Raw genomic sequence first — 13,283 nt, 5'->3', positions numbered from 1 at the left:
GACGAGTGCTTGCGGTGTTCGGCCAATCACAATGCACTGGGTCAGCTGGCCAATCAGAGCAGACTGCGCTTGTCGGAAGGAGGGACTTTGTAGAAAATGAAGCGTTTGAGAGAGGCGGGGCATAGAGGACCTACAATAATGTACAGTATTTGAAAAAGAATGTGTTTTTTGAACATTAAAGCATGTCAACATATTCTGTTACACCAAATACACAAAATAATGATCTTTAAAAAAGCATCATATGACCCCTTTAAAACTGTCATTGATCCGCTTCAGTGCATGTCAGAAGTTGTGCTATTTTTATCCTGACATTGTCTTAAAAATGCGCCCCTATTGGTGTGAAATGCCTTCGGGCAGCAAACTTCAGTGTGCTCGGCTTTATATAGCGCTAAAACACAAGAGATCTGCCTTACAATTGATTCCAGAAGAGATGTTTGTGTGTTGCCCAAATGCCCAAAAAATTATTAAAAAAACATAAAACTGTAAATAATCCAGTTTTGACCAGACTGTTTTGTTGATAATTTTCAGTTCTGAAATATAAAATCTAAGAATATTATATACGAGATAATATTATGTTATATACGTTATTCAGCATAATTTTGCTGCTTGCTGTTTGAGCAAGGCTTGTGATCTTTAAAATGCTTTCTAGATTTAGAAGAGGATTTTGGAAGAGTGCTTGTGTGTCTCACACTTTTCTGAATGCCTGTTATATAAACTTGTATTAATTTTTGCATATTTTTTTCATGTAGCTGCAGGGATAAGAGGTTTTTATCTTCATTTCCCCTTCCTGATGCTCAAACAGGCAAATTCATCTCTATCCAATAATCCTCACATATACACCCTTTGATTTTTACGCTTCCCACTCATAAACACACACATTTTAGCTGTTCTTCACACAAAAGTGTTGATTGCCTTAGAAGACTTGAAAGAAGTCATATGTACTGCTTTTAGTGACTTTTAATAGCTTGCCATCTTAAATCATTTATTATATCCAAAAGAGCAGCTTGGGTATTATGCTGAACATCTTTATTTTTTTATTTAGTGGGGTAGAGAAAGTGACATGCGACCAACATGAGGCTGAGTAAATAATTCCAAATATCAGATGCTTCTCATTTGGTGACTCAGACATGCACGGTACATATGCACAGAATCCATGACCTTGAGGTTGTTATTGTCATGCTCTTCCATCTGCAAGAACATTAACACAGAGTGAAAACTGTGACAGTCTGTAATGTAAAGCTCTTCCGGCTCGGCTGCAAGCGAAGGTGTGATGCGTTTGCTGCGGATTTTGTGATCATTTTTTTAATCTCTCTAATCTCCTTATTAACTAGCTTTGATCTGTCTCTTCTCATATTTGCGAGAGCGCTTGTGACACCTGGGTCCATGTGGGAGGGCAGATAGGTCATGATTAGCCTCAGACTCCATTTAACTACAGATTTTAAGGTTGTGTTTTAGTACCACATTAACCAGCATTCCAGGTTTTTATACCAGAAATGGCAAGTTTACTTTATTTTTTTAGTATTATTATTTAGTATTATTATTATAATCATTAATATAAAATGTTTTCCTCAGAAATAATAATAAATAAACATTACTTGTTTTAATGTCCATCCATTGTGGATATTTGAACATCTTGTATCATTTTGTTTGGTCAGGTTTAGTAATATTTTATGCTGTTCATTTGAGGCTGATGTGAAAGTTAAGTAATTTTTTTGCATATTTGACCTTTTTTGCAATTACTTGAGTAACACAGATTTAAATTTCTCCTTGATTGTCACAATTTTAAGGAATATTACTTATTTAAAGAAGTTTTTGAAAAAAAAGTCTTACTGTGAATGATTAATCCATGCATTTTGTATATAGATCATAGATTATATAGATATTCTTGTAAAACCTGTGAACTGTATGCAGTAGCAAAATGCACCGCAATGTAAAAATTAAACAAAACAGTTTACATTATGTGACAAAAAATAATAATAAAATAAAGTAATATATAATAAAAAAACAAAACTTGTTTTGCTTCTTGCAAATGGTTCTCTTCCCACTGTCAAAATAGCATTATTTATGTACTTACTTACTTACTTGCTTACTTTATTAAAGAAAAAATTTATTGAAGAGTTTGAACGGCCCAAGCATAAAGCCTTGGGGAACACCACATCACAGTAGAATTTACTAGACACAGCTGAACGAAACTGTTGTTCTACACTGAACGTATAATACTGTGGTTTCTAATAATTTGAGTTTACAGAAAAACAGGGTTTCAGGTTATTTCAGTTTAGGAAGGAAACAGGATTGGGTTTAAGCTTTGGGTGATTTATGCTTCAGTAACACCGCACATCAGGGACTAAGTGGTCTTGATGCTATCACCCCATGAATGTTAAAAATAACACATCCTGTACATATGAGACCAGTGAAAGCTTGACCCTGTAACCACACAAAGACCCTCAATTCACCATTGCATCTGTTGCTGCTCATGTGTGTGTGTGTGATCACTGTTGTCTGTGGACTTAATTACCACGCCTCCAGATCATTGTGCTGAAATCAGTGCTCATCAGCATTAGAAAAGTGTCTGAATAGTAAATGTAAATGTGAAATAGAGATGCATATCAATCTCTCTCTTAAATAAACATAGATTACTTCAAATATATATATATATTTACAAAAACCTATTCACGTGCACAAAATAAGAATATATAGCGAGGCCACAGTTCAAGTTAGATTCAGCTGAGGTATGTGCAGTTGATCGTTTGATTTCAGTTTACTAGCCTAGTAAAGGTGTATTGTTTTACAATTCTAAAATGAATGTAGTAATAATGCATGATAAAAAAAAATAATCTGTTGAAACTGTCAAAATGGATGGGTTGCAGCATGACTGTCTTGAATGAGTTACAGTTACAAATTCACATCACCTCATTACTTGTGGTAGGGGATGAAGTGGAAATAATAGGGTCACGGGTTGTCTCAGCAATTTGTACATCATCAGCCTCACAGTTCTGACATAATTAGTATCTGAAGCATAAACAAACTTAAATGAAATGTACATGGTCTCCAATGTGTGCATGTTATCAGCTAAACGCATGCCATAGCAGGACTTGACACACAAGACTGCTGTGACAGCTCTTTCATATTCTCAGTAAACAAAAACACAAGAGACTGCATGAAAAATATCCAAAAACTATATTTCATAATCTTCTATTTATTTACGACATGTCCCATCAATCAAAACCTTTTTTTATGCTTTACATTGAGTTTATGAATATCTTAATGTGGTATGGTGTCCACGTGAATAATGATTCTTTATTAAATAAACATAAGAATCAATCAATATTAAATCATAACACACTCTGGACTAAACAGCAGCCTGTGTGTGTGTGTGTGGGTGTATATGTATAACAAGCAAAATGTCAAAACATACTCTTCCTGTGATATGACTCACTTCTTTCCGCTGATGTCGCATTCAGATCTGCCTCTATTCTGGTGTGCAGCACTCACATTTCGCAATCTAATCAATAACTGATGGATAAGATTAAGCCTGCCCTGCTTTTTCTTGTTTGATAAGCAGTTTCATTCGAACATACGTCACAATACGGAAGTCAGTCGCAGTTTCTATTTCATATCGACTTCATATAGACATTGTCTGTTAATAGGGTTGCATGCAAAAAGTGGGACACATATGGAGCGAGATTATTCTCAGTAATAATTCACGCAAAAGACACGATGCACACATGCATATCCCAGTTCACATTCATGAAACCTAATTCACATGCCACGTGAATAATGATTCTTTATTAAATAAACATAAGAATCAATCAATATTAAATCATAACACACTCTGGACTAAACAGCAGCCGCTGGCTTACACTGGTCACGTTAGCAAATGACCCATCTTACTTTCAAGTTTTAAGTGAACATGCAAAAATAAAACAATATACGCTTGTGTGCATCGTATCTTTTGCGTGAATTATTATTGAGACTAATCTCGCTCCATAGACACAATGCTGATTATAGTCAAGAAGGTCAAGTGTCTTCAGAGTAATTTCTAACTAATCTAATAGTCTTCATTTGTGCCTGTAATGCTTTTAAGTAAAGAGGGATTGAAATGTGCCCTATTTGTTGAAAGTACTTTTTTATGCCAGAGAAATTTCCACTTTCATGCATTTCATAGACAACATAATGAGTAAACACAATCTAGATCAATTAAGCATGGACATCATTCCCACTGATTCCATAATATAAGGGGTGCGGTGTTCCTGTCCCGCAGTCAGCCGCTGTGAGAATGCGTAATTACGTGTGTATGTATGTAAAGAGATCAGTCTGTGTTTGATCCTGAGCGCAAGGTCAGTCATGATTAGGACTGAAGGTGAGGAGCTGCAGGCAGAAACCCGAGGCTCAATCGATCCAAGCTATTTTAAAAGATTAGGGAATTAGCTAATGTTGAAGGCAGAGCAGAGATGCAGGAATCCTTACTGAAGCATCACATGATGCTGCTGCTGTGGGATTGCAGCTGCAGAAATATTTGCTGTTGCTGGGTGAATGTGCACAATGCATTTGAATCAACTTTTCTGACATGGGTTGGCTATTAGGGTTTCTTAAAGGACCTAACATTCGACTAATTTCAAAATCATTAGAAAAATTTCACTGAAAAATTTACATTAATTTTTCAGTTCACTCAGATAGTTATTCTCATAATATGATGCAATGAAGAAAAAATTTATTAGATGTATTAATAAATTGCATTTATTAATTGTTATGCTCATAGTATGATTTGTAATGAAAAAAATAAGTTTATTACATTTTTAAATTCACTCAGATAGTTATGCTCAATGTAATTTGTGATGAAGAAAAAAATATTACATTTCTTATTTTATTAAATTCACTCAGTTCTGCTCACAATATTTTTAATGAAAAACAATGTATTAAATTATTGAATTCATTCAGGTAGTCATGCTTGTGATATGATTGTAATGTAGAAAAAACAAATCTTAAATTAGTGGCCACAGACTTGTGGATGGAAATTTAAACATTAAAATAATTTTAAGTATTTTAAATAATATAAGTTCTTATATTCCTAGTTTGATTAGTCATCAGCATTTGATACATTTTCTTAGAATTAAATTTATTTAAATTTCTCCTCCTGTTATTCCAATTCAAATACCTGGTCATCATCCTGTGGATTCAAATTACAACTCATGAACCAAAAAGGAGCCAATTCTAAAATTCTGAATTTCACTCAATTTAGATTAGAGTATAACAGAATATTTTTTTATGAATAAATATGAATATGTATATATGTGTGTGTGTGTACATACAGTGGTCACAGTGCTGGAGTCGGTGGTAGTTTGCAGGTTAAAGCAGGTCTGATTGCAATCAGTTTCTATGATGAGGCTTGTGAAAGGCTAATTATCATAATGACTGAGTTTACTCTATAAATGTTCATTCAGCAGCCTGCGATCATAATCATCAACATAATCACAACCTTCGCCAATTCTGTTTTGTTGGCCCTCATTCCATCTCCAAGGTGACCCTGACACGTATGCATGCACACACACACACACACGCGCGCGCACACACACACGCGCACACATGCACGCACACGCACACGCACACACAGTCAGTATGAAATTGACCCTATTTACTTACTACCGAAGTCTTAAGATGTATCGTACAATTAATGTCAGTGTTTTGGGGCTTTTTTTTGCAAGATGCTTTTAGGTAAAAGGCTTAATATTCAATCTGTAATGCCTCCAATTAGTCAGCTCAGCTCTATTATCAGCTTCACTTTTGGTTCGCATCTTCAAATCTTGCTCTGAGCCGCTTAGAGAAAATGTAACTACGTTTAGTTCAAATCCCTGAGCACAGCTGCACCTTTTAGCTAGTTAATGGGCTTTTCGGTTACACATATTACATTTACCAACATAAACCGGTGTCATAGCTGGAGCAGTGATTTGGTGTTTTGTTGTTTACGGAGACATGCAGACATTTAGTGGCTTGATCCTTCACTTAAATGAGGAGGCTCTTCTTTTTTTTCTATTAAATGTTGGAGATTGATGATTTGGCTCCTTTGTGGTTTGTCCTGAAATCCCCTGTAGGTGATGAGAGTGGCTGCTTTTGTAATTAGTTCTGCTTGCAGAAAATTGGGTCAGTAATTAGCAAGTGGGGGAGGCTTCAGATTTATTTATTTATGCATTAATTTGTGCATTTATGCATTTATCTATATTATTATGCTTTTGTCCATCTATGCTTTTTATGCATTTATGTATCTATACAGTTATGCGTTTATTTATGAATGTATTTTTTCTTTATGCTTTTATCTATTTTTTCAATTATCTATTTTTGCAATTATTAATGAATGTTTTTTTTTTATTTGTGCATGCATTCATTTATTTATTTATGCATTCACACATTTATCCATACATTTATGAATGTATTAATTTGTGCTTTTATTCATGTATTTGCCCATTTATTTGTGTTATAAATGTTTTTTTTTTTTTTATGTGGCGTTATATTGGAAATTTGATGAAGATACTAAAAGGAAAGATTCAAAAAGAAACGTTAGTGTTCTCAACTCTCTGAATGCAAATAGATGCAAATTACAGTTGAATAAAGGAATGGAAATGGATGCTGATTTTTAACACTCTGTGTTAAGACTTGCACGGCAGGTCTGTTCAGGCTGGTGATGAGTGAACTGTGTGCAGAGACTTGAGGTATAAATTGATTTTCTCCTTTTAAAATGGCCTTCCGGGGCTCTATCTTGGAGCTAATTTAGCCCTAAGAGCTAATTTTAGAGTCTTCTTCATCCTGATTGAGGTTCCAATGGTTCTACTTTACCTGCTGAACTGATGATCTTTCAGCTCGGTGGTGCTTTGTTGCAGTTTGTTGGATTGAGAACACTGAAAGGATACCGTTTACAGCTTGCTCTGACAAGAACAACACACTTCATGAGACCATCTGACTGTAACACCGTTCTTGAATGAATTGGATTAGAATAGATTGAACCACGCTGCTCCAGGCTGGGCCGGATTGACTGGTTTATCAGAAAGTGTTGAAAACGAAAAAAATAAAAAGAATAATAAATTTAAATCGGTTCACTCCAAGAAGAATCGATATTTTAACGTTTCTGTTCCTGCGTTCCTCTGTATTATTATCATTCCGAAACCGGTTTGAGTAGAAAAAATAACGGTTAATAACATTATTTTTAAAAACTTTTTCTTCGTCTATAATAATTGTTAAAAACTGCCATTTATAAAATTGTGATTTGAGAGGAAAAGAAACATAAGTCGCATAAGCTCACGTCATATTTTATTATTACATTGAGAAATAATGTAGCCTAGGCTAAAATGTGAATAAAGCAAAATGTTTACAAACATTATAAACAGCATATACGTATATATGATAAATACAGTTATTAGTTTCCTTTTCTCCACAACAAATTCTCTAAAGTTAGGCTATGTGTTTAAAAACACCGATCCAAAAACAAATACAGAGTTCTGGCATGAAACTCTAGATGGCGCAGTCCGATAGGTCTAACTCAATCTGACCTAATGACATCATTATCACATGGCACAGCTGATTGGTTCTCTCCTGTATCGGTAGCCAATGAGCTCGCTGCTCAACATTCAAATATATGACTAGTGTTTGCCGCAGCAGTTGCAGCTTGCTTTAGAAACCCTCCACCTTCCCCAGCTCCACCTGTATAGATCTGCTACGAGGTGATTCATGTATGCTATATGGGGGTTATTTCATGTACAGTATGTTATATTTGCAGCAGCAGTATTTCTTACATGCTCACAGCAGCATGTTGTGGATGTATTGGCAGTAGCAAGTCTCGGTACTTGCTCTGCCGCAGCAGCAGCGTAGCAGATCTATTCCGCCAAGACCAAATACATTAACATTGTCATGTACATTACCATGCCAATCCCTCCGAGAGTTGTCATGACAGAAATTAATTTAAGGTGAAACTGATGCCTACCTCTCTCATTTGGCATGAATCCAAATGTTTCCATATTCACGACATATCTGGATACTAAAATATTATTTATTATAGGCTTTGTACTTCACTCGCATTGACGCAAACATCATCTTTCGCATCGGCTAAGTAAACAGCACAGTGAGGCGATGGTCACACTGAACACAACAGATTGTACAACGGAGCAGTGTTACTTTTTATATGTTTCTTTAACTTTTTCATTTTATGTATTTTCATTTGATAATGAACAGGCTGCAATGTCTCAAATATATGTTGTGTCTGTGTGCGTGTGAGGCGCCGGCGCGATCATACCAACGCTGGTTGGTCATACAGATAGAAGCAAGACATCATTCAAAACTGTCGCGCTTTTGCAAAATAAATAAAACTGTAAAATAAATAAAACTGTAAAGCTTTTGCAAAATAATGAAAACTAGCTACTTTCTGCTGTCTTGTTTTCCTTTCCATGAACTTTGGATCGTGTCACAATAAACCAAAACTCAGCACATATTTTTCTTTCGTTTTTGTTAATCTGTCAATGATTAAGTGAAATATATTTTGTTTATAGGCCAATATAGGCTATTCCTTTTATGTATCAAAGTATGGTCAAATTATACACTCAGTGAGGTCAAAAGTCAGGGCGCACATTCTGTGAGGTCAGAAGTCACAGCACACACTTGGCGATGTCAGAGGTCAGAACACATTTAGTAGGGTCAGGAGTCACAGAATATTCTCTGTGAGGTCAGAGGTCAAAATCATTCAGTAGGGTCTGAGGTCACAGCACAATGTTGGCAACGCCAAAATACACACTCAGTGAGGTCACGTCACAAACACTTAGTTGAGGTCACAGCATGTATTTGGTGAGATCAGAGGTCAAAATAGACACTTTGTGAGGTCAAAAGTCAAAACACACATTCAGTTCCGTCAGAGGTCAGTGCACACACTCTGTGAGGTCAGAGGTCAAACACACTCTGTGAGGTCAAAGGTCAAACACACTCTGTATGATGTCAGAGGTCAAACACATTCTTTGTAAGGTCAGAGATGAAAAAAACACTAAATTTTCTGTGAGGTCAGTGGTCAAACACTCTCTGCGAGGTCAGATATAAAAAAAATTAAACTGAGTTTTGAGGTCAAACACACACTGTGAGGTCAGAGGTCAAACACACTATGTGAGGTCAGAGGTTAGACGCTCTCTGTGAGGTCAGAAGTCAAACACATTCTCTGTGAGGTCAGAGGTCAAACATATTCTTTGTGAGGTCAGAGGACAAAGACACTGTATGTGAGGTCCGAGGTCAAACACTGTCTGTGAGGTCAGCGGTCAAACACACTCTGTGAGGTCGGAGGTCAAACAGTCTCTGTGAAGTCAGAGATCAAACACTCTGTGAGGTCGGAGGTCAAACACACTCTCTGTGAGGTCAGAGGTCAAACACTCTCTGTGAGGTCGGCGGTCAAACACTCTCTGTGATGTCAGAGGTCAAACACACCCTCTGAGAGGTCAGAGGTCAAAGACACTGTATGTGAGGTCCGAGGTCAAACACACGCTCTGTGAGGTCAGAGGTCAAACACTCTCTGTGAGGTCGGCAGTCAAACACACTCTGTGAGGTCAGAGGTCAAACACACCCTCTGAGAGGTCAGAGGTCAAAGACACTGTATGTGAGGTCCGAGGTCAAACACTGTCTGTGAGGTCAGCGGCCAAACACACTCTGTGAGGTCGGAGGTCAAACAGTCTCTGTGAAGTCAGAGATCAAACACTCTCTGTGAGGTCGGAGGTCAAACACACTCTCTGTGAGGTCAGAGGTCAAACACTCTCTGTGAGGTCGGAGGTCAAACACACTCTGTGAAGTCAGAGATCAAACACTCTGTGAGGTCGGAGGTCAAACACTCTGTATGTAAAGGTCAGAGGTCAAACACACTCTGTCAGTTGATGTTGTTGGTGTGTGTGTCTCTTTGGAGTCTGATGTCGGTGTTCTGTCCACTGCTCCTGTCTCTCATCTCTGTGCTGTTGTCTCTTCTCTTTCTCTCTGTGTTGTGTTTATCTCTTGACTGTGAAGTTGAGCCCTACTGCAGTGGAGGATGACAGCAAGCTGTCGGTAAGTATTGTCCATAGTCTGTGTGTCGGTCTGTTTACTCGTGTTTGTGCTGTGTTGTAAAGCATGACGTTTATTAAATGAAACCCTGTGATCCACAATAGAAGAAAGAGCCACTCCTGAGAGTTTATTATTATTGTTTTAAATATATTTCGAGACAAATAATAGAAGGATAAGATAAATGAATGGATGGATAAATACATACCCACCCAAAAAGAATATGACAGACAGACGGATGTGTTGATGGATAGAAGGAGAGAGAGAGAGAGAGATGGCACCTTGACATCTGCCAGCACTGATCCCTGATCCTCAGAGCAATTTACTCAGCGTTTGTCTCAGCACAACACACACACACACACACACCCGACACCTGTATGATTGTGTTCATCAGCAGCTGACTCTTCAGATTGCACTGACATGTTTCCATAGCATCAGCTGCTCTGAAGACATATTAAGCCCGCTCTTAACCCTTGACCCCAGTCACCCTGACCTCTGATGGGTCAGGACAGGGCCGTCCTTAGCTGACGCCAGTGCGAGGTAGGCAGCGGGGCCCCCCTCGGTCCGCGGGGCCCAGTGCGACTGCACCAGTTGCACCCCCCTAAGGACAGCCCTGGGTCAGGACTTCCAGACCGCTTTGATTGACGTGTTTATCCTCCTATCACAGGTCAAACCCCGACTGCAGAGAGGAGGAAGCTCCGCCTCTTTACACAACAGCCTAATGAGGAACAGCATCTTTCATCTGATGATCCACACACTCGACCCTCTCAGTGAAGGTAACACACACACACACAGACACACACACACACACACTCCATCCACATTGAGTAGGAGCAGAATAGTGTTCTAAATTATTTAAACTTAATATTAAACCATACATTTAAGGTTTTGGTCTCATTTGTAATATTTCTCATGTGGTACAGTACTAAAACCATAATAAGCATATTCAAGTGAATTTGTCAAATCCCGTGAAGACATGCCATATTCCAACACAAAATAAAAATATAATGAATGAATAAACGAAATGACAATTAAATATAATACATTTTTAAAAAGAGCTTTTTGATTTAATAAAGAAAAAATATGCCTATTAAATGTGTATTTAAATTTACTACATATCTACTCTGTAAATATATTATTTGAATATACAGTTAGGTCCATATATATTTGTACATAGGCACATTTTTTATTATTTTAGCTGTTGACCAAAACATATTCAAGTTACAGTTATATAATGAATATGGGTTTGTGTCCTGCTGGAGCTGGCGATGTGATTTGCGTCAGTTATTTTGTAGAGCATAAACACGAGCGACATCTGCGTGGGAACTTTTTAGCTCTTGTGCAAAACTCCCAATCACAGAGATTCCTATTGAAATGACTGGATTTCACCTGTAAAAATGTGCTTAGTAATGATAAATGTAACCGCATTTTAGGAGTAGATGTGTGGCTGCCATGGCTAGTGTTAATGTGGTATAATTAAGATAAGTTTTGATGAATATTTTGAATTTGTTTTTATTTTTCTGTTTTAATTTTAAAGTTTTAGTCATTTTGTTGTGATTTATCATTTGCATACGTTTTTTTTAAAGCTATAATATTTTTTATAAATTTGAATTTTTTTTTTAAATGTATTTTAGTTATTCGTTTAATTTATCAAGTAAATTAATTTAAATGAAACATGTTTTTTTGTTTAATTTAATTTCAATTATTTTAAATGTATTTTAATTTAAGTAACACAAGTTTATTTATAAAGAAGGTGTGCATGTACACCAGAAAGAGACTGTTAACATAAAGTAAACCTGTGAAAATGACAGCAGTATCGCATCAGCAGAACACTCCTCACACGTTTATCACGTGTTCACACGTGGGTTACTCTGGTAAATTCACACATTCATCACACGTGGGCTATGCTGTTAAATCAAACCTCTGCTGCTGTTTATGCATTCACACAATTGTCAGCCTTTGTTATGCTAACAGTTTCAGTGTAAAATCTGTCTAAAACCAGCTAAAGCGATTGTTTAATTAAAGATGATGATTCTGTATGATACTGCATGCATGCATTTCTACTGTGCAAACCAAAACAAAGCAAAACAAAAAAAATATTTGTAAGAATTTGACCTGCACATTTGATGGCTATTTGAACAGTAGCACATCTCATCTTTGTATTCTCTACATGGCTTTGCTGTAGAGCTAAAATTTTTTTCCTGCTTAGACTATTTTTCATCTCTCTCTCTCTCTCTCTCTCTCTCTCTCTGTGTGTGTCTCTGTCTGCTGTTTCCTCAGAATTCGTTGACTCTGGTGAGTTATTCTCTAAATCTCATTGTCATCACAGTCCCAGCTGAAGCCGCTCGTCCTGCTGTCTGTATCTGTTTATTCACAGCATTCAGAGACACTGGATGCTGTTAGTTTCTTTCAGGTTTCCATGTGTGTTTGTCACTTTTCATTGTGTGTTTTTCCTTGCTAAAGCTCGATCTCGTGTAACCCATAACCCTGATATCTTGTGTTGCTCATTCACATACAGTATGTGTAAATAATGACTTGAATCGCTCACAACAACCTGCACTGATATATGCATTTTTGTAGATGCATAAACAAAAAAATGATGGCTGATTGATTTCATATAAATTTTTTTTAGATTTTTTTTTTAAATATGTTTTCTCCCAAGCACTGTTTACTGTTTCTCCTAGCTTTTATCAGTTAGTTTAATCTATTTTTTTTAGCAAAAAGTAGTGTAATTAAATTAGTCAGATTAGTTACAGACTTATACATTACAAATATCTTACTATTTTTACATTTTATATTATTATTTTAATATCTTCAGACCGTATAGTCACAGTATTTGAAAATGTCATAATATATATATATATATATATATATATATAAATGGCTGCAATATAACAAAGAGTGAAAAATTGAAGGGGGTCTGAATACTTTCCGTACCCACTGTATATATATATAGAGAGAGTGTCTTTTTTAGAATATTTATATATATATATATATGTATATATATATATTTTTTTTTTCATTTGATTTAGTTTATTGTTTTTTTTTTTCTTACATATTAGTTAGAAAAAGGCACACTTTACTGTGTTTCTCGCAGCATCACAGCATCAAGCATCAAACTCGGTGAAACTCCACCTGTTACATAAACACAAAGACACATCGTGATTGTGTTCGTTATATACTGTATTTGTTTTAGTGGCTTAAAGGGTTAGTTCACCCAAAAATGCAAATTAGCC

At 36.4% G+C, this 13,283-nt stretch overlaps 1 protein-coding gene across 5 annotated transcripts in view; it reads left to right on the top strand.

The window, feature by feature from the left end:
* slc24a2 (solute carrier family 24 member 2) overlaps positions 1-13,283 on the top strand; it is a 50,598-nt gene that overhangs the window by 13,942 nt on the left and 23,373 nt on the right. For 3 of the 5 annotated variants that reach the window (XM_016505123.1, XM_016505126.1, XM_016505122.1), the window contains exons 3-5: positions 10,015-10,053; positions 10,715-10,823; positions 12,328-12,342. In XM_016505123.1, the coding sequence (XP_016360609.1) occupies positions 10,015-10,053; positions 10,715-10,823; positions 12,328-12,342 (163 nt within the window). The remainder of the gene's footprint in view (positions 1-10,014; positions 10,054-10,714; positions 10,824-12,327; positions 12,343-13,283) is intronic. The other 2 variants (XM_016505125.1, XM_016505127.1) reach the window with 2 other exon arrangements.

Source organism: Sinocyclocheilus anshuiensis, unplaced genomic scaffold, assembly GCF_001515605.1.
Source record: "Sinocyclocheilus anshuiensis isolate Anshui unplaced genomic scaffold, SAMN03320099.WGS_v1.1 scaffold1810, whole genome shotgun sequence".
Taxonomy (NCBI): Eukaryota; Metazoa; Chordata; class Actinopteri; order Cypriniformes; family Cyprinidae; genus Sinocyclocheilus; species Sinocyclocheilus anshuiensis.
The sequence above is the reverse complement of the archived record's forward strand: the minus strand, read 5'-3'. Positions and strand labels throughout refer to the sequence as shown.